General features: G+C 37.1%; 1 protein-coding gene across 1 annotated transcript; it reads left to right on the top strand.

Annotated features, from left to right (window-relative positions):
* Positions 1 to 3963: 3963 nt before the first annotated feature.
* ephx4 (epoxide hydrolase 4) lies at positions 3964 to 20173 on the top strand. The gene is made up of 7 exons (XM_059340323.1): positions 3964 to 4736; positions 7508 to 7593; positions 10420 to 10577; positions 12713 to 12841; positions 14229 to 14332; positions 15942 to 16090; positions 19266 to 20173. Exons 1-7 carry the CDS (start codon positions 4494 to 4496, stop codon positions 19504 to 19506), a joined length of 1110 nt encoding a protein of 369 aa, XP_059196306.1. The 5' UTR covers positions 3964 to 4493; the 3' UTR covers positions 19507 to 20173.
* The last annotated feature ends 1630 nt before the right edge of the window (positions 20174 to 21803 follow it).

Below are 21803 nucleotides of genomic sequence, written 5' to 3'. Positions count from 1 at the left end.
TCTCAACCACTAGTCTCAAGTCTTCTTCAAGACAATAGGTTAATTGTGTAAATTATGTCGTCTTTGTGCCTTCCCAGTCCAAATATAGTCTCTCACGGTTTCAAAAAACAAAGATTTCGACAGACGTAAAACAAGATAGCGATAGCCGGAACACTGAATTTGATGCTTTAAACGGCCAGTCCTAAAACCAAGCACCTCAAAATCAAGGAAGCATCCTCAAACAGCTGAATTTGAAAGATACTACTTCATCAATATCTGCCAATGGACCGTTCTGATGTCAAGAATCCTTAGATTCTTCTTTTGGTGAATTTCCAAGGATCCATGTGTGTATCCTCATCATACTTTGTGCACCCACAATGCTTTGCTCACAACTGTCTCCCGGGGTTTTAAAAATAGTGGCCGATGGAGCGGCAATGTTGGCTGCACAGTATGCTATTTTTAGAAATAAATGATGAAAGTATTTTTTTCTCCATTTCTACAAAAGTGTTGAAAAGTACTGATGCCAAACCACATCCATGTGGTGCACTGTTTTTGAATTGGACGTAGCACCTGTCCACCGTTCCATTTGTGTGTTATACCAGTGACTGGAAGGAGTCTTGCCTCGCCTCTGCAGGACCAGACTCAGAGGGATCTGTCCTATTAAGCAAGCATCCTTGACTTTGAGAAGCACCAAATCTCTACTTTTTTTTTTTTTTACCTGAAGGCCAGCCCTGGTTCTATTCATGCTTGGAAAGGGAGGGGTATTCATTTGATGTCACTAAATCCTACACACTGTTCCTTTAAAACAGTTTTTCTAAATACACACTGCAACTTTGCCCCCAAATACTATTACAGGTGTTATATATATTTAAACAATGATTAAATGTTGCCTGTTATTTATTGAAACACTATGGATTAAATTAACCGGATTAGTGGCACAAAAGAAGGTGTAAAGCTTTGTTTTTGGACTCAATTGACTGAACGGGCCCTCGCAGTACACGTGTGTCGGGGCATGCTGCCTTCGGGGTGTGTGCGTTACAGGGGCCAGTCTGTACCACCCCTATGAATTTCATTGCCTTAAGTGTTATAGTGTGGCCACGGTACCAAATATGAAATTAGACTGCCACCTAGGGGCCGATCAATAGTCAAAGGTCTTAGTCAAACCCTTAAAGGGTTATCCTCAGGAGGGCATTGACAATATATGTACCAAGTTTTGTATAATAATGCACAAACTATCCCTCTGAAGGAGGACTCTTAACTGATATGTATAAGTTAGAAGAGGCAGGTAGCAATGGTGGAAAGTAACTATGTACATTTACTCAAGTACTGGACTTAAAGTAAAATTTTGAGGTACTTTTATGTACATTTTATGTAACTTTATACTTCTACTCCACTACATTTTGAGGCAAATATTGTACTTTTTACTCCTCTACATTTAGTTGACAGCTTAAGTTACTTTTCAGGTCAAGATTTAAAATAAAAAACATGATACATTTAAAATGATTACCCATTTTTATAAATGAAACCACTTAAAAGTTTATTAGGTAGTTAAAATGAGCAGAGTGGAGTCATTTCACAGTGTGGTATTAGTACTTTTACTGAAGTAAAGGATCTGAACACTTCTTCCACCACCGTCTTTTTTACTTCTTTACTTTTTTTTTTTTTTTTACTTTTTTTTACATTTATTTTTTTTCTTTATTATTTTTTGGTTTGTTTAATTTATTTATTTATTTTTATTTTATTATTAATTTTTTAGAAGCTATTTTCGCTTCTGCGCATGCGCGGCCTTTTTCGCTTCTGCGCATGCACGGCCGTTTTCGCTTCTGTGCATGGGGCTGCGCAGGAGCCGGAAAGACCGTGCATGCGCAGAAACGCTGAAAAAATAATAATTATAAAAATTTTAAAAATTTAAAAATTTAAAAATTGAATATTTAAAATTTAAAAATTACTAACTTAAATAAAATAATTTTTACATTTTACTTTAAGTCCAGTACTTCAGTAAATGTACAAAGTTACTTTCCACCATTGCTACCTGCCTCTTCTAATTTATACATATCAGTTAAGAGTCCTCCTTCAGACACTGTATGAGGATTAAAGGGATAGTTTGTGCATTATTATACAAAACTTGGTACAACTATTGTCAATGCCCTCCTGAGGATAACCCTTTAAGTTTTTATTGATCAGCCCCTAGGTGGCACTGTGGTGGCAGTCTAATTTCATATTTGGTACCGTGGCCACACTATAACACTTAAGGCAATGAAATTCATAGGGGTGGTATAGACTGGCCCCTGTAACGCACACACCCCAACGGCAACCTCTCATTGAAAAATAAAAACTCAGTCAACCAAATAGTAAAGTGGTCTAGCAGACTGATTGGTGAGCCACAGCTCAACGTGGAGACCTTGTACACAAAACAATTACAGCGCATTACTGGTTCAATCTTAAATGACAGTTCCCATCCATTGCACACAGAGTTTCAGCTCCTCCCCTCTGGGCGTAGGTTTACAATCCCTAGGTGTAGAAAAAAAAGACACAAAAACAGTTTTGTCCCTGCTATGCTTTGCACAGGTGTTTATTTATTGTTGCTTTTATGTATGTTTTTATTATTTCTATATATACATTTTAACCTTTATCTACATTTTTTACAGCCGAAACAAGTTTTATTTTATTTTGCTGTTTTATTTTGTTTATTTTTCTGTCTTCTTTTTTTTTTTTTGCTATTCGTATTTTAGTTCACATCAATATCTAAGTATAGTCTGGACCTCTAAGAACTTTTAATAATTTTTTATTTAATTTTTTATTTAACTTGCCATTTCTTAACTCCCACTGTCTTAAGTTGAATGAGGTATGATATGTGCCTCTTTTGTGTGTGTGTGTATGAGGACTACATTTGTACCCAGAGGTAGATTTTGTTTGCAGTATGAAGTAAATAATATAGATAAAAAGATGAAAAAAACAAGGGTTATCCTCAGGAGTATACCAAGTTTGGTGTTAATCCGACCAACCGATTTGGAGATATAAAATACTTCAATTTAAAGAGCGCCACCTAGTAGTCATCGGCCAAAATTTTGCACAGAGCCTCAGGGGCTCATGGGGAAGTAGGATCTTGAGTTTCATGTCATTCAGACACACCAATGTGGAGATATGCAACACTTCGTGTTTTGTGTTTAAAATAGCGGCACCTGCAGGAAGTTGTTATTTAATATCTTGAGTATTCTTTGGGTTATCAAAATTATTTTAATATATGTTGTTATGAGGGTCCATAGATGCTGTGTGCAAAGTTTGGTGCAAAACGATGAAATTTCCTAGGAGGAATTCGAAAAAGTATGTTTACGACATTTTGCAAATTTGCGAAAAAAAACTCTATGCGAGAAAGGGCGAGGCCTATATCACGAGATTCAGCACAACTCAGTGAACGCGTGGATATAAGGTTTTTGAATGTGCGATAAAGTATGTGGGAGTTATTAGCCAAAACGCACTTTCCTTTATTATAGCGCCACCTATTGGTGGAAATTCAGGATGACAATAGAGTATAAAATTTTTCGCCAGGTGTGACTTTTATTTAAAGTTTCATGAGTTTTGGGGTATGTTCAGGCAGTGAAAAATGCGATCATTTGGGAAGAAGAAAAAAAAATCATTCGAAATACAATAGGGACCTCGCAGGTTGTTGCCTGCTCGGGCCCTAATTATTTAAGCAGCAGCATTACTTATTCATGAATTCATGAATTATCTTTATGCTTCATTGGTCAGCCATATTTGGGCGCTGAAGAGCACAAAGGTCCTAATCTGTTACACACCCTGTCACGTGATGGATTAGGCTAATATGGAATGAGTTAAATGGTTTATTGTGTGTGTTATCTTGCCTCGAGTTGTGATTTTAACCAAAGCATTGACCTTGTTGACTGTGTCTAGTTTACAGCGGATGATAAAAGCGCACCTGTGACCGCATTACAGCTGATTAAAGTATTAATGCGCTGCCTGGAAGAAGAAAACACCGGTCATGACTGTTAATTAAACCGCGTAGCAGACACTTATTGTGACTAACTGGTTGGGTTATTGCTAAGAAATATTTCATTGGTTAACAGTGGGATAAAAAGCACGTGCATGCTGTTTTTTTTAGTGTTGTTGCCATAACAGCGGCGTGAAGTGAAGCCCCGGTGCTTTGCAGTGATTTTGAGGCTTCAGCAGCAGCCTCTTAGCTGAGCTCAAATCTGCGTAAAGCTCTGCACCGAGTGGCTTCTTGCGTGATTTTTCTGACTTGCCTTGTATAGTCAACAACACCGTCTCCTGCTAAACAAGCACTGCTGTCACACGCAAGCGTGAAATCTGACGTGATGCTCTTGCCACCGTCCCATTCAGCCGTTTGTTGGGATCCTCCCTTCAGACAGTCGTGCGTATGCGCTGGTAACGACACAGCGGCATTGTCAGAGCAGTATTTAAACACAAGCGAGCGATTAACAGAGGTAAATCAATAGGTAACTTGATCCGGATTGATTTCTTGCGGCAATGTAAAGATGGCGAGAGTGCTCCATAACTTGCTGTTATTTCTGATCAGACTTGCGCTGAAAATCAGAGTTTTGGGGTATTGGTCATTGATATACGGTTATTGTGCTCTTTGCACCATCGTAGCGCTGCTCAAACTTTGGTGGAACATCATCTTGAGGCCGACAACAACCTTTCAATGGGTGATTCGTGAAACTCCCCCGGCTTGTCTGAATGACACGTCCTTGGGAACCCACTGTTATGTTCGGATCAAGGTAAGTCACACACACACATACACACACATGCACTTGGTCATGAAAGGTGGGAGCCCATTGTGTGTTTCTCGTGCATGCTAGGGTGTTCACATGTAAAACGCTACAACACCTTGGCTGCCGTGTCGCGTCGTGCACACACAAACAGGCCTGATGTTTGAGCAGATCATGAGGCGTCTGTTTATTTCTGAGACGTTTTTTCGCTATAGGATCATACGGTTGTGCTGGCGCTGCGCTCAGGTGGTGCTGAAAGAACAGCTCCCTCTCCTCCGCCTCACGTCTCAACACGCACAGCCTCCTGCAGCCTCCGTTCTCAACATATTCATAAACCAGAGCCTTGTGGTGTCAGTGAAGGATTAATAATTCATATAATTTATTTAAGGTAAAGTAGCGAATCTGCGATATAAATGTTTAAAGCAAAAGTCAATCAGAAATATCTGTTTAAAGTAGCCCAATTACTTTATATTCAGCAGGATGCTCCCTGTCATTGTTCTGTTAACAGTTTGTACATTATATTTTGGTACTAGTGATTATTGCATTAACTGTAAGAAGCATTATGTTGCAGCTGGTCCAGGATCAGCTATATTTTATTCTCTCTTAGGCAGTTTAACCTTTTTACAATGCATAATATTTATTAAGATGAATATATGCAAAATCTGAGCTTAAATGTATAATATGTAACTTTTCTGCAAAAGCAACTAGACCTATGTTATACACGGTCACCCATAAAGTTGAAATAATATACATTTTTACCCGTTTCCATGAAATGATCGTGACAATGTGATTTATTCTTGACAGATAAAGTGTGTATCTTCTCAAAACGTTGTTAGTCAACCTCAAAGTGATTACTCATGCAATAAACAGAGGAATGTGTCAGAAAACAAAGTTATTCCAACTTTATGGGCGACCGTGTATTTAGTTGAGTTACATTATCCCAAATGTATCAAACAATGTTAATCTTGATGAAGGTAATGGTCTGTTTCTATTGGTCACTCGTCAATGGCATCATATCCCTTTAGAGATGAGTCAGTGTTTTGGTTGTCTTCAGAAAACATCATAAACTGAAGTATATTACATTTTTGTGCCATATTTTTACGATACACTTTTAGATCTTTGTTGTTTTTAACTATATCTTTGACATACATAATTTGTTTGTTGAACAGCTTTAAGGAAACACTGATATTTAACGTGAAACTGCTTTATTGAGGGTTATTTCTGTTTTTTTTGTTTTTTTATCACCGGGACTGGGAAAAAACTAGCAACTCCCATGAACCCACATTACTTCACAGCATCACTAAACTTTGTCTTTTGTTATTGTTTTGATTGAGAGGACTCTGGTGGCAGGAAATGACATATTGTGCCGTTAACCATAGCTTTTTACTAAATGTAGTACAATATACCTCTAAAATGTCATGAAGTAGAAAAACAAAGAAATAAGTAATGCAGTAGTACCATAAAACTGTATATAAGTGAAGTACTTGAGTAAATGTACTCAGTTACGTTCCACCACTGACTAGTGTTTCATGTTTTCATATTTTCCACATTCAACCATCTTATTAGTCCTGAAGTAGCTGAATTTAAGTCAGAGATGGCTGATAGAAAGTTGGCTCATTTCTTTTTGAAGATACATTCAGGAACAGTAACATAGAAATAAGCACAGCGCGAGAAAGAAAAGAGAAGACAACATGGTGAAAGAGTAATAAATATTTTTGGATATGCTTCAGTGTCCATCGCTGCCTCAGTGGACATGTCCATGCAAGCTGAAAGTGTCACATTAACAGTATGAGTCAGGCATCCTGGATCACTGAGCCACTGTTTGATTTGTCTATTGATCTACAAACACATCCATCCATCACTAGCTCAAGTGAAATTGCATTGATAATCTGCCATCTTAAAGTACAGCCCCAGATAAAAAAAAGCTTATATCACTTCACTGTGCAGATGAATGATGTCTGTGCACAGGTTGTTTTTTACACTTTCTTTGCTCACTATAAATCTCACTGTAACATCTGGGCATACAAGCATCACAAGCCTGACAAATATATCTGTTCGCTGATACTGTATTATTGATTGATATTGGTCATTCACAGACATATTGATATCTATCAATAAGTGTTGTCTTATAATGTTAAATATCTTCTAATAAAGTTATTCGTTTTTAAAAGAAATAGCAACTTTGCATATTTTCTGACCACTATTTTGGTGCATAATTGGTGCACAATCCACAAAGAAAAGACACATTTTTTAATTCTCACTCAACAATTCAGTATTTGGGTTGCCAAATCAGTAATCGGTGCATTTTTCCAAGCTGAAACTGATATTGGCATCTGTCTCAAAAATCCCAGATCAATCAGACTCCAGTTATGTTCCAAAATGCAACCAATGTGCACATACACTGAGAAAGTACTTACTACATTCGGGTAGAAGACATCTTGCTTGTTTCCAGCAGGTATAGTTTCAAATTAAACATTCAACAAACATTTCCTAGATTCTGGATCTTCAATTAGCAATTTTAAGAAGTCATGAGTTGACGTTTGTGTGTATTTTGCTATATCTGCAAACATTTATATTGTCAAGCATGAACTTGCACTGTAATGTGTTCATTTAGTGAATAATCAGTTCCATTATAGTCTTCCTCATAATTATATTATTGTCCACTTATTTCTCTGCAGCTACTCTCAGTCATTTAGAAACGCTGACTTGTTGTTGTGTCGACTAAGTGGCCTTGGACAACACTGTCAGCTTAATGTTCATGTGTGTTTTCTCTCCCCCAGGAGTCCGGCCTTAGGTTTCACTATGTTGCTGCAGGAGAGAGAGGAAAGCCACTCATGCTGTTTTTACACGGCTTCCCTGAGTTCTGGTAGGTCAAAGGCAAATCAGGGTTGGGGAATAGTAACTTCAACAGCAGCAGACAACCTGCACTGTGAAATTGTTTGCTCAGTGGCTTGGTGTTTGTTACATCGGTCACCTCTCTAAAATTTCCCCTGACTGTGAGAATTCCTCAGCTCTAGTGTTTCAGCTGCGCTGTTAAAAATCTCTGCGGTCTTTCTCCCCGAGCTGCAGAGACAAATCCACGCCAACGAGGAGTCCTCATTCACAAATGTGATTTGCCATCGGGGGGAAAAGGGTCCAAAGCAGTCAAGATCTCTCCTCCTGATATGAAATGAAAAATAGTGTTGAGCATTGCTCCTGGATTTGGGCCAAAGAGGTTGTCAAGAGCTATAAGCCTGTCCATATCTCTAACATACTATCTAAGCTGCTGACAGGACAGGGATTAATTAACGGGAGAGGGGAGCTCTTTCTGCCTCACTTCCCGTATTCTTCACGAGAATGATGAACTGTGCTAAGAGTGACACGGCTGCAAAGAACTCTTAACACTTTCTGAAAAACGTGCTAATTCCCCGCTCAGAAATGAGAAAGGAGACAGTGTCAGGGGGAGGGTGGAGGGGTCCGAGGGGCTTACTTTGCTTTAAAACCTCATCTATATTCTAAGATGTGAGGGTTCAGTGTAGGGATCTTATACTGACTCATCAGAATCACAGTCAGGGCTCTGCGTCTTCCTTGAGGAGGAGGAGGAGGAGGAGGAGGAGGAGGAGGAGGAGGAGGAGGATTTCAGTCCTGATGAGGAGCCTCTATTGCAGACAAGATCTGCAATTAGGAAGTCATCCCAGTCCACATGATCAGTGGGCGGATTGGAATCTAAAACAACTTCTATTATACTGAGGTGACCTTCACTCAGCTGGAAAGAAAGCTGAGTGCAGGCTTTAAAAAAGTTTGTGTGGTTAGTTTGTAACTATCTCAAATGTGTTCAGTGTTAAAGGGGCACTCCAATTTTGCAAATCAAGTTCAGTTTAATCATCACAGAAAGAACTACTCAGCATGTGAAAACTGTTTTATAATGTATTGTGTGAAAATTGAAATTTCTAAAGTCTTAAAAAAAAAAGACCTACGACCCTTTTTGAAATAAAATAAAAACCTATAATGTTATCAGCGTTATCTAGGTTTGGGCTTCGTGACTCTGAGGGCACAAAGCAGTGCACGGTGAAGCACCAGTGGTGGAAGAAGTATTCAGATCCCTTACTGAAGTAAAAGTACTAATACCACACTTTGAAATTACTCCACTACAAGTTTAACTCCTGTATTAAAAACTTACTGAAGTAAAAGTACAAAAATACCAGCATCAAAATGTACTTAAATTATCAAAAGTAAAACTACTCGTCATGCAGAATGCACTCACACAGATTGTTATATATATTTTAAATATATTATTATATTACTTGTATCGATGCATTTATGTAAGCAGCGTTTTAATTTGGTAAAGATCTGGCTTGTTTTAACTACTTAATATGTGATTTAATTTTCAAAGAAAAAGTCTGATCAGTTTAAATTGATCATGTTTTAATGAAAAATCTTGACCTTATAATTAACTAAAGCTGTCGGCTAAATGTAGTGGCGTAAAAAGTACAATATTTCTCTCAAAATGAAGTGGAGTAGAAGTAAAAAGTCACATAAAATGGAAATACTCAAATTAATTACATGTACCTCAAAATTATAATTTGTTACATTACACCACTGCGTAGGACAACTTCATTTTCTGTCATTTTCAGACCGACACAGTTGCCATTTACATGTGCACGTTTGTGTAAGTAACATTGCGCCACATTGTGTACCCATGGGTTTGTCTTAAAATGAGGTATGGTTATGTGCAAAAACCCGGTCTAAAGTCAAAGGTGTAGTATTTTACTGCCATTTAAAGGACCCATTAACCAGTCATTAGTAAGAGTAAGATGCACCTATGAGGTTACAAATTACTTTATTGTTTTCTTAAAATTACCGATGTATTTTTGTCAGGGGTGACCCGGGTCAAAGGCATCCAATTCCACCAAATGCAGTTTTAATAGATGGAACAGACTTACTTCACATTTACTTGAAACTGATTACACCAGTATAGTACTAATGTAGATTGTACTTGGAATAAAAGCTGCGATTTGTATAAAACAAAATAATATGTTTCCGTTTTACATAATATGCAAATTAACTGTAATTTGTAAAGTAATAACAATAATCTGTATGGCTTCTTCTTTTTTCCAGCTAAATATTAATAACATAGCTAATAAAGTTTTGAGAAGAAATAAGTAAACATTTTACAATGACTGTTGTGTGTTTCAGTATTTTATTCTTAGGAACTCCAGACAGCAGTCCTTGTATGTTAAATATGTTGGTAGGATGAGAGTGAACTAATGCAGAAAAACAACAAATGCACTTGCACCATGTACTTTAGACCACGCACTATATATAATTTAAATAGGGCTCCAAATGTTTAACAGAAAGGCCATGCTACAAACTGGGGGATTGGAATTGAAAAGACATGTGGATATACCCAGCAGGGTGGAATAAATTAAATGGTGCTAAATTGCATTATGGGGGATGTAGTTATGTGTGTGTTATTGGGGCTTGAGCTCATATTAAGGACTAAAAATGAGCATATCTAGACAACTGCTGCACCAATTTTGACAATTATTTTTTAATCGATCTGTTGCAGGTTTCCTAACTTTGGTAGGGCAATACTAAATCACTGGATTAGCCCTTTAAAAAGATAAGCTGCTGTAGAAAAACATCATTTGAGCATTGTTACTTTAAGTATGAAAGGAAATAATTGATCCTTGCATGTGTTTGTGTGCCTCAGGTTCTCCTGGCGCTACCAGCTCCGTGAGTTTAAGAGTGAGTTCCGCGTGGTGGCCATCGACATGCGGGGCTACGGGGAGTCTGACCTGCCGCTCTCCACTGAAAGTTATCGATTCGACCAACTGGTTACTGACGTGAAGGACATTGTGGAGTACTTGGGTGAGGGAACACAAGACAACTGTGTGTCTGTAATCTTGAAAGAACTCCAAGCAGTGGACACTGTTTTGACAGTGTTTTGAGTCAAAAATAAACTTGTTTATCAGTGGTAAGCTGTGGACAGCCCTAGGGCCTGCGGCATGGTATGACAAACGTCCTGTGATTCATTATTACTGGACATGGGACAGTGTGCAGATACAGAGCTGAAACACAGCCTGCTGACTGCATGCTAACACTAGCAGGAAGCTAGCCCGAGGCTGTCTGCACACACCAGCATGCACTGATGATTATCTGGCCAGAGTGACAGTTTTTGCTCTTTTAATGGCCAGAATATCACAGTTTTAGCACTGCGTACACACTTTATAAGACAACCTGTCTCGGCACTGAAATGCTAGTAAAGATTCCCTGATTAGTGCAAGTGCTGTGCAGTGTTTTCTCCTTCACACCTGTCACCTCATATTCAAGTGTGGTACAGCCAGGCTACTGTTTTAGTGCTAATTATAAGAAAAGTCAATTAATTCAGATGGTCTTCACATTGCTACAAAGTCACACTGTCGTCACCCAAGTTATAATGACACAGTCAGAAATAGAACACTTTATACTTTTCTTTGCTGCATTATATAAAGGAATATCTTCCGTATACTTTCTATATTATGAATCTGTTTTAATACCCTTTTGTACAATACTGTGTATACCCTTATCACCAGAGGCCACAAGATACAATTTTATCGTGATACTTTTATTGTGATTTTAACATTTTGCGGTATGGTGAGCATTGCAATACAATATACTGCGATTTAACTGTTTAACTGCATTTTATGTCCACAAAATTATATCAGATCAATAATTGCTTTGTGAAATAACAGAAAATTCTCAGTCTATTCAACTCAATTCATTCTTTTTATTTCTCCAAAATGAGAGTCAAGCCCACAGGCTGACCAACAAAGTATCCAGTCAAACTGAACTGAACTGATATGAAACTTGTATGGACGACAACAACTGCAGCATTTTCTAAAACTTCCATCAACTTTAAGCTTCACTGCTCTGAATATTTTTGAATGAAACATGAAAATAGTTTTTATATGATGATCCAGTATCTCCAGTATATTCCTAAAAGTGACCAGCCAACAGAACGCTAAATATCGATACTTGGTGGCCATGAATGATATAATTTTGCCACACAAAATATTGCGATACTATTCTGTATCGATTTCCTCCCCCAACTCTACTATACAGTATATATCTTTGTTACTCCCCATCTGTATCTTAAGCAGTGAGGAAGTCTTATCTGTTTTTAAGCAGGTGAAAGTGGAGCCCTTAGGAACCATAATGTAATTTAAATATTCTCACGCAGTTTTTGAACACATACCCATTAAAAATTTACATTCTCTGAGAAAGTGCTTTTGAGCTTTTGAGAGGAGTCTATGCTTAGTGTTTTGTAGCTCTTTATGTTCTAGCTGTCAGGATTAATTTCTTAGGCTTTCAGGAGCTAAGCACTCAATAATGCATATCGCTGTGCAGGTGATTCACTCGTTGGGTGGTTATTTCGATCATATGATAACTGCTATACTGGGATCTGTGATTGGACTGCAGAGCTCTTTTTACACCCGTGGTTAGAGCCCACATGGTCTTCATTACAGCCACAGTCAGTGAATAATGCTCCACCACTCAGAGGTTTGGTCTTTAACCATGCATGTCAAATAACACTGGCCTTTCCTTTGCCTGTCAAACATACAGAAGAAGCTCCCAGATATATGACAATCCCTTTTGGAGTGCATGTGATATAAATGTTGAGATGAGGCTTGCTGGTATGATTCATACTGGTGGTTGTGAATGGTGCCACTAAAGGTAAAGGGATTATTTTGTGGGAGCAGTAATGTGATCAGAATCCCTCAGACGGATGCTCTGACCTTGATCTGCATTTGGCTGTATGTCATGAAATACATCCATTTGATGGGTGTAAATGTCCTCTGAGGGAAGCAGCCAGCGATAAAAAAGTGAGAACAATATTGATTTCCAGGCCCTGACATGCCTTAATAAACAGCACAACATCAGCAGGAACATCCAGCCTCTATTCCTGCTGTCTCCTGCTGCAGCAACTGAGTCATGTCTTGTGTTTGTTTTCTTTTTCTTCCAAGGATACAACAGATGTTGCCTTGTTGGCCACGACTGGGGTGGGACCATAGCGTGGCTGTTTGCCATTCACTACCCAGAGATGGTGACGAAACTCATCGTCCTCAACAGCCCCCATCCTTCTGTGTTCACAGGTAGGCAAACCAATGGATCCCCAGTAGGGATGGGCATTTGGAAGAAACCTGCCAACTCCAGCATTTATAACGTTAATGATGAATTCTACATGGGCAAAATAAAAATGATTACTGTGGATAACTATGTATGTATGTATGTATATATATATATATATATATATATATATAAAGTCATGGAAAAAAATTATTAAACCACCCTTTTTCTTCACTTTCTTGTTCATTTTAATGGCTGGCACAACTAAAGGTACATTTGTTTGGACAAATATAAAGACAAATACAAAAATAGCTCATACGAGTTTAATTTAAGACCTGATATCTAACCATTTTCCATGGTTTTCTTGATAATAACCAAAATCATTATCAAGAATTATCTTTAGTTGTACCAGGCATTAAAATGAACAAAAAATTGAAGAAAACAATGGTCTAATAATTTTTTCCACGGCCGTATATACAGTACTATGCAAAAACCTGTTTTAATAATGAACGCTTTTATTTTGAAAGACCGAAAAGGGACTTCCTGTCAATCATAAAACTAAATCAAGTGAGATTAAACTGTAAAGATAACATCAAGGAGTTCAATTTTTTTTATGTTTTAGCCCCTGAAGAGGCATGAGGTTAGTTTTTAAACATTAATCTTGAATATTTAAATGTGTTTTGTGTTTAAACAAGTTTTGGATAAAATTAAACTCAGTAATTCATGCTAGCAAGGTTTGATACAGTAAGCTAGTTTTGCTCAAATTTATACTCTTGTATTTCTTTGTTTTTTAATTGTTATCGCAACTTTCAGTTTGCAAACTGTAGCTTTATCCAACTTAAATATCAGCTCATTGGCTTATTGACATACGACCGCAGAACTGAACGCTCAGCAGTGTTTTAGTTCAGTGAGTACTGATACGCAGTCAGAGATAAAATTAAAATGAAAAAATACACAGATCGATTAAAAATTCCACGTGATCGACCAAATTCCTAATAACCATTAATTGATCATCGATTAACTATTCCCATCCCTAATCCCCAGATATTATTCTTTATGTTGTGGAAGTAAACTCATTTTCTACGTTCTAATTAGAGGGACTCTGGTTGGGCTCTTGCATTATTACCTAATTATTATCATTAATTAGGACGTATTAGTACTTCAATTCCATGTTTGCATCCATCTGGCTAATCCTCTTCTGCCTTAAGGGGAAGATGATGAGAAGCTCATTACAGGAGGCTAATGTGCAGCTGGAACAGCTGGTTTAACTGGTGCAAACAGAGAAGCAAAGTCATTGAGAGTTATCACGTCCACGACCCCGCAGCCTTGGCCTTCAATTACAATCGAACAACTGAACCCCTCTCTCCCCTCTCTCTACTCTCTCCCCTCTCTCCTTTCTCTCCTCTCCTCCAGATTACGCTCTGCGTCACCCGAGCCAGCTGCTGAAATCCAGTCATTTCTTCTTCTTCCAGCTGCCCCGCTTCCCGGAGCTCATGCTCTCCATCAATGATTTCAAGGTGGTTTGTTATTGTCGGGCCTAAGCGCTTTCAAGGTCAAGGTTGTGTGTGTGTGTGTGCATGCCTGTGTGTGTGTTTATTGTACACTGGTGTGTTGCATGTTGTTACAGTGTCAGGCTATTTTTAGGGTTTGCATCATTGCAACTAAAAATATCCTGCTGGGAAAGAGGTGAGTTGTAGTTAACGAAAGGATCAACTAATCCTGGAGGAAATGTGAAATTATAGATTATTTCCAATTCATATGTTTAACCAAAATAAGGTTGTAATGTTGAATTTTGTTTGTCTAAACTTTATTGTTCATAGGAGAATGTGCCTTTGAAATTGTATTACACAACTTTATTGAATAGTTCATTCTGATTGGTCAATTATGGCATTTTACAGTCTGTTATTTCTGAATAGCAGACTGCTTTGAATAACTGATCTAACCAGTGTTAGTGCAGTCGAGTCCAATTCTCAAGTCAGAGTCAGTCTCAAGTCCCTAGTGTTTGAGTCTGAGTCACCAAAGAAGAGCCAGAGTCGAGTCCAAGTCGAATCATCAATACCTGAGGCCAAGTCCAAGTCCTGAGTGTTCAAGTTGAGTCAGAGTAAAAAAAAAGAGTCTCTGTCGAGTCATCATGACATAAGTTTGAGTCCAAGTCATGAGTCCAAGTCATCAAAGTTGAGTCTGAGTCAAGTTCAAAGATTGCATCAAGCTCTCAACAGTCACGTTTCCATCAACAAATTTCTTTGCAAATTTTGAAGATGCACATGAGAAAAGCTTGATGGAAATACCAAAATTTGATAAAACTTTTGAAAATGCCCATAAAAAATCTTACACTCCCTTGAGGTGGTTTTTGTATTTTTCGAAAAATAGTTAATGCACTTAACAGAAGGTGGAAATGCTTTTAAGCTAGTAAATTCTGACATAGTGAACATTTAACTCATGACTGATCAGCTGTTTCCGCTCTGACATGAAAGAACAATTACAAGTTGCCCAATTGAATAAGCAGCCATGTCATAAGCAGGATAATGTACAGTGAGGCTGAAGGTGATTCATGATTCTGTCGCTTCAAGTCAGGGTCCCTTTTCCTACTTTCAGGCTTTACTTTGCAATATTGACCAGCTTTCTCTACAGTGTACCTTATTTAATCAACAGTCTTTCACAGTGCAAAGTTTAGGTTTTAGTTGTTTTTTTCTGTACAATAAAATAGGTGAATTTTATGTTTTTCAACATTTTGGGCATTATGCTTATTTGCTTCTGTGACAAAAGTTAGAAGTTCTTTTAAGCTAAGAATAAAGCAAATTCTTTATTTTTCTAAAATCCTTATAATTAACATGTTTACTAATATTCAGAGTTGAGGAATTTGTTTACTAAAATACAGCTGTATAATGTTCCTGCCAGCCTGTGTTGGAGTTTCAGAAGCAAAAGCACAGCATGTAATGTTGTCGAGGCAGCAGTAATCCAGAGCCTGAGCTGAGGCTGAAGGTCATGACGACTGATTTCACCACTGAAATACCTTTACTGACTCAGAGTTCACCGACATGGATGTCCTTCTGTAAATGTTTTTCTCGATCAAACTGTACCGTATATAAAATTTAACCCCGGTGTTTGCTTTTCTCTCCGCTGTAGGCTCTGAAAGCTTTGTTCACCAGCCGCAGCACAGGGATCGGAAGGAAAGGCCGCTGGCTCACTGCAGAGGACCTGGAGGCCTATCTGTACGCACTCTCACAGCCCGGAGCTCTGACCGGAGCCCTCAACTATTACAGGAATGTGTTCAGGTAGGGAACAGTTCACTCTCCAGAAGATAGATTATTTTTCAGAAAGTGTTCCATTCCATTTATCTTGTTCAGCAACACTGCAATATAAGATAAGATAAGATAAGATAAGATAAGATAAGGTAAGGTAAGAGATAAGGTAAGGTAAGGTAAGGTAAGATAAGATAAGATAAGATAAGATAAGATAAGATAAGATAAGATAAGATAAGATAAGATAAGATAAGATATCCCTTTATTGATCCCCCACTCTTATGAGCTATTTTTGTTGTTATCATTATATTTGTCCAAACAAATGTACTTTCAGTTGTACCAGGCATTAAATGAACAAGAAAGCAAGGAGAAAAAAATGGTTTCCATGACTGTATGTAAATTGGGTGGCCAAAATATTAGAAACGCCTCTTAATAGAATGCATTCCAGTTCAATACTACTTCAAACTAAAACCTTTATTATGAAGATATAGTTAAATAATAACTCTCTGACAGTGCCAGTCAAACCGAACATTATTATTATTATTATTATTATTATTATTATTATTATAAAGTCAGAATTCATAGATGGAGATGTTGTATTGGATCACATTAGGTTATACAAGTGGACCTAATAGAGTGCTCTATAGAGACCATGTATCTTAATGCTCTTATTAAATGTTTTTATTAGCACCATCTACTGTTAGAGCTCTGTAGGGTCAGAAAAGTTAACCTCTCCTTCTGCCACAGCCACGCTGCTGTCAAATATTTACCTTTACATGCCTCTTTTTTTCTTACATGTGAGCCTGACTAAGAGGGATCGCTATAAATCAGATCAAAGAAAATATCAGTGCATTTATTTTTGACATGTGAGCTGAACATGCATGGCTGAGTGCGCCATCTGCTCCCTTCTCAAGCAATGAGTTATCTCAGAATAGCTTTTATATGCTTACGTAAAAGAAACTTCACTGACCCATGCCCAATTAGTCTCTCCACAAGCGCATACTGTACCTAGGCACAGGGGACACTGTACATAAACACACAGCAACAACCATCCATCCATCCATCCATCCATTCTTTTTACATATCCTGTCCAGAGAGGTGGGGGGCTAGAGTGGGAATTCTGAAGACAATATTTCAGAAAGCTCTTTTTCACAACAGACATGTCAAATAAAATGTTATATATTGCAGATATTGGCTTAACTGTCCATAGTTGCTGAAATATTAGTGGATTACATTGCAAAAAATGGGTGTCTAACAAAATAAAAACACTAAATGTGAGGCAAATTATCTTGCTGCATGGACAGATAATTTCACTTGATAAAATTTCTTAAATTAAGATTATTAAATCTAGAAATAAGTATGTTGTACGCTTAAAACAAGAAATTAACTCTTAAAACAAGATAAATTAAAGCTGCAAGCAGAGATAAACTGGCCCGAGCAGAGTGACCTGACAATTATGTTTCTTACCAAGATAAAAAAAACCTTTAGATTTAGAAGTGTTAGATAATTTGTCTTGTTTTAAGAGTTAAATTCTTATTTTAAGTGTTAAACGCTTTTTTCTAGATATAACAATCTTAATTTAAGAAATCTTGTCAAGTGAAATTATCCGTCTAAGATAATTTCCCTCAGATTTAGTGTTTTTATCTTGTTTTCAGACACCCCTTTTTTTGCAGTGTATTTTGTTTTTTTACGATGCCTCTTGCTACAAAAGCCCTACGAGGCAAGTGAGGAAAAAGAAATCGGGTAATCTATTCTGTTTCAACGGTTAAAAAAGAGGTTTTGTCAGGATAATCTTTCTAAGTTCCTTATATTTCTGTAAAATGGGTGTAAGAAAATGTTTTTTATATTTTTTCTAATGGTGTGTTCACACCAAACACAAGGCACATTTTTTGTCAGCAGAGTACGATTACATGCAAAATCAATGAAAAGAAACAGTTTTTCATGGGGATGTGTTGCAAAAGCTTACTAAGTGCTGTGATTCACCTGCATAGCAAAGACCTGATTGATCCAAACTCCATTCAGAAACATTTTAATGGTTGCTTTCTTAACCTGCCAAGCATGAATTCAGACTTCCTAAACATCAACACCATGTTGATGATGTAGTTATTTTCAGCTTACTCCTGATTAGTGGTGGAATGTAACTAAGTATATTTAAGTACTGTACTTAAGTACAATTTTGAGGTGCTTGTACTTTACTTGAGTATTTCCACTATATGTAACTTTATACTTCTGTGTCACTACATTTAGAGGAATATATTTTACTTTTTACTCCACTTTATTTTGAGATTTAACATAAAAACATTAATTATATTATTATGAATTATAATTTTTAATTAAACCTCATAGCAGTCTATTAAGTAGATAAAATTAGTCCTATATTTCCAAAATTTAAACACTGCTTATAATAATAGTTTAACCCTTAATAGGGCACTCATTGAAATACTTGCAAATTCCAAATTTCAACCCTAGGGAATACTGGAGGATATTACATACTGCCAGAATCTGTAAAAAACATACCGACACGGAGGAGGGGGGTAATATTTTGAGAAAAAAAGTTTACGAGATAAAAGTAGCAAATCTACGAGAAAAAAATGTGCAGATTTATGAGATTTAAAGTGGTAAATTAATTTTTTTTTCTTCACTTTTTTCTTGTAAATCTGCAACTTTTTTCACGCAGATTTGCCACTTTAAATCTCTTAAATATGCAACTTTATTTCTTGTAGATTTGCCACTTTAATCTAGTAAATTTGCAACTTTAATCTAGTAAACTTGCAACTCGAAATATTACATGGGGACCCCATTTTGATATCCACTGAAGTTATCAAATTTCTTCGCCCGATAAAGGGTTAATAAACTTATAATACATTTGGAATATATAAAACAATCTGAATGGGGCCATTCTGCATAAGAAGTACTTTTACTTTTGATACTTTAAGTACTTTTTTATGCTGATACTAAGTTTTGAATGCAGGACTTTTACTTGTTGTGGAGTAATTTCACAGTGTGGTATTAGTACTTTTACTTAAGTAAGAGATCTGAATACTTCTTTCACCACTGCAAAAGATATAAAAAAATCTAGATCAGACTTGTATGGATCACCAAAATATTCTTTCCACACTCTCCCCCAGGGCTTTCATATTTTCCCTTTGACATCTCCCATACAATAACATTCTGGTTGCACTCAGTTTTTTTCCCTTTGTCTCCTTAGTTCCCTCCCCTTGAGCCATAACCACGTCAGGTCTCCAGTGCTGCTGCTGTGGGGCGAGCGGGACGCCTTCTTGGAGCAGGAAATGGCGGAGGCATGCCGCCTCTACATCCGGAACCATTTCCGTCTCAACATCATCTCCGGGGCCAGTCACTGGCTGCAGCAGGACCAGCCTGATATTGTGAACACCCTCATATGGACCTTCCTCAAGGAGGGTGAGGGACGTAAAAGCTACAGGAACTAAATCCACAGCGAGGCCTCCTCTGGCTCTAACCCTTTCCCCTCGTCTCGCTTGCCACACCTGGAAGCCTGGAATATGCCTGTGATTACCAAGCGACATAGTGATAATGCAATCATTCTTTAAATCTTTTTACATTTCAGATATTTTTGAAAAGAAGTCGGCAGTAATGGAAAGAATCAAAGCACACTTCACTGGAGAGGACACTGAGCAGTATGTGTGACACATTTTCAAGATGTTTTTTGCACATGACATCCGCCTTAAAGTTTGTCAGTTACAGCATTACAAATGTGTGGCAAAATCTCCTCGTGACTTGTATTGTGTGGTGCCTTTTAACTTCCTGCCTGAGAGACTGGGATGTGGCGTCGTCTGCTATACTTGTGTGTTTCACCGGGTCGCTCAACTCTTCTTTGGGCACAGTCCTTTGGGAGCCATAACTCTCTCCCACTCCCTTTATCAGGTAGTGTTGTCTAAAGGAGGTTTCTTTTTTGTATTTTTTCCTCAGAGATACTCAAACGTAGAGAATGTTGTTATCTTGATCTTCCTGTATAGAAATGTCAGTGATGGTTGACTATTGTACTATTTTGTATCTATTCCTACACACTGCATTTTGAAAATTCACTGAGCCAAGTCTACACCATTTGATTTTATAAATAAACTGAGTGTCAATCTGTTGGACTGCACTGCTCTTTGCAATTTCCAGGCCTGTTTCAAGATAATAATAACGGTGGTGTGTTTGAAGCTGTGCCCCCATGTGTTTGCTGCTGTCTCTGAACCATCACTCCAAGCTTTTACACAGAGGAGGTAAAAAAACACACACCAGAAATAGTCACAGATGCACTGTTAAATATAGCACAGATCTGAGTGACACAGCAGTAGATGTTGGTTATTTTGGGTTTCCTTTGTAGAACAAATATTTTGATTCTATTCCTTTTCCATGTTGTTGTATGCCAACAGAAATGTTGATGTGGAATTAAACTGAGGTGTGTATTCATCAGTCTTACATAAACAGATTTTAGTGCTGTGCCAGCACACAACCGCACACACACATTCACTGCTGAGCTATTTAGAGACAAAATCACTGAGGCAATTCATGATAATGTCTGTTTCTAACCAGCAAAAACAATATCAACCATAATGCAATGTTGTCCTTATTAGTTGCTTATTCTTTATAATTTACAAAGCTTTATTATTTTTTTAAACAAATAACATAACCCATTATTTAAAACTTAACTTGACTCTAATTATACCTTTAGAAAGTTGTTGCAGTATTGCAGCAGATTGCTCTGCAGTAGAATTCACTGTTTTTTTTCTCTCCACATTTTGTTTGTTTCTCAAATGCTGATTCAAACATTCACAGTTAATTTGGACTGACATCATAGGTAAGGAGCTATGATACAGGAGAGGCCAATGACATCAACGCCAGCCAACTTTTTGCTGCCTTCAGGGGCAGTCGGAAATATTAATACTAGCACATATTTTTCAGGTCAGTATTTTTACGACCTTTTTTTTTTTAAATTAATTTTTTAATAGACATCCCACACACACATTGGAGAGTAAAGATGATCCTTTTTAAAATTATTTTATTATCTTTTTTTAATAGAAAGTTTGTTCTTTCCAATAAAGAAGAAACGTATTAAACTGAGATGTAAGTTTGTGTTACACTGTTTATATTAAAATATTATTATGGCCTACTTTTTATTCTAGTTTCAGTGTAGTACACAACAACAACAACAACATATAATACATAAATAAATAAAAATAAAAAACAACCAAGCTTTACCTAAATTTCACTTCAAAACTTAGGCCGACTGTTATTTTTATTATGTACAAAACACAAGTTAATACAGATCATATCTACTGTAACTTTGAATAACTGTGGAAAAATGTTTTGTTTGGATTCACTGAATATGACAAAAGATCTCTGTTGATTTTATTTCTTTTCATTTATTCGATTCATTTGATTCTGATTTTAAAGGAAGTTTCTATGCATAAATCAAAAAATTCTGTGCAAAAAACCTTAACATTTATGGAGTTAGTTGTACATTTCAACCAATACAATTCCTCTCTAACTGAATGTACAAATAATAAAAAGCTGTAAAGGTGTATAAGCTTTTCAAGATTTTTGTTTTTTAACATGCTATTATTATTATTTTTTTCTTTCTTACCTTTTATGACATCCTTTTGCTCTCCTGCCGTCTTTGTAGACATATTTTATATACACATGGTAACTTGTTGTATATCTGTTGGTAATAAAACTCTTTAAAAAAAAAGGAAATGAAAAAGGGAAGCCTGTATACAGT

The sequence above is a fragment of the Centropristis striata genome, chromosome 9 (genome assembly GCF_030273125.1).
Source record: "Centropristis striata isolate RG_2023a ecotype Rhode Island chromosome 9, C.striata_1.0, whole genome shotgun sequence".
NCBI lineage: Eukaryota > Metazoa > Chordata > Actinopteri > Perciformes > Serranidae > Centropristis > Centropristis striata.
The sequence above is the reverse complement of the archived record's forward strand: the minus strand, read 5'-3'. Positions and strand labels throughout refer to the sequence as shown.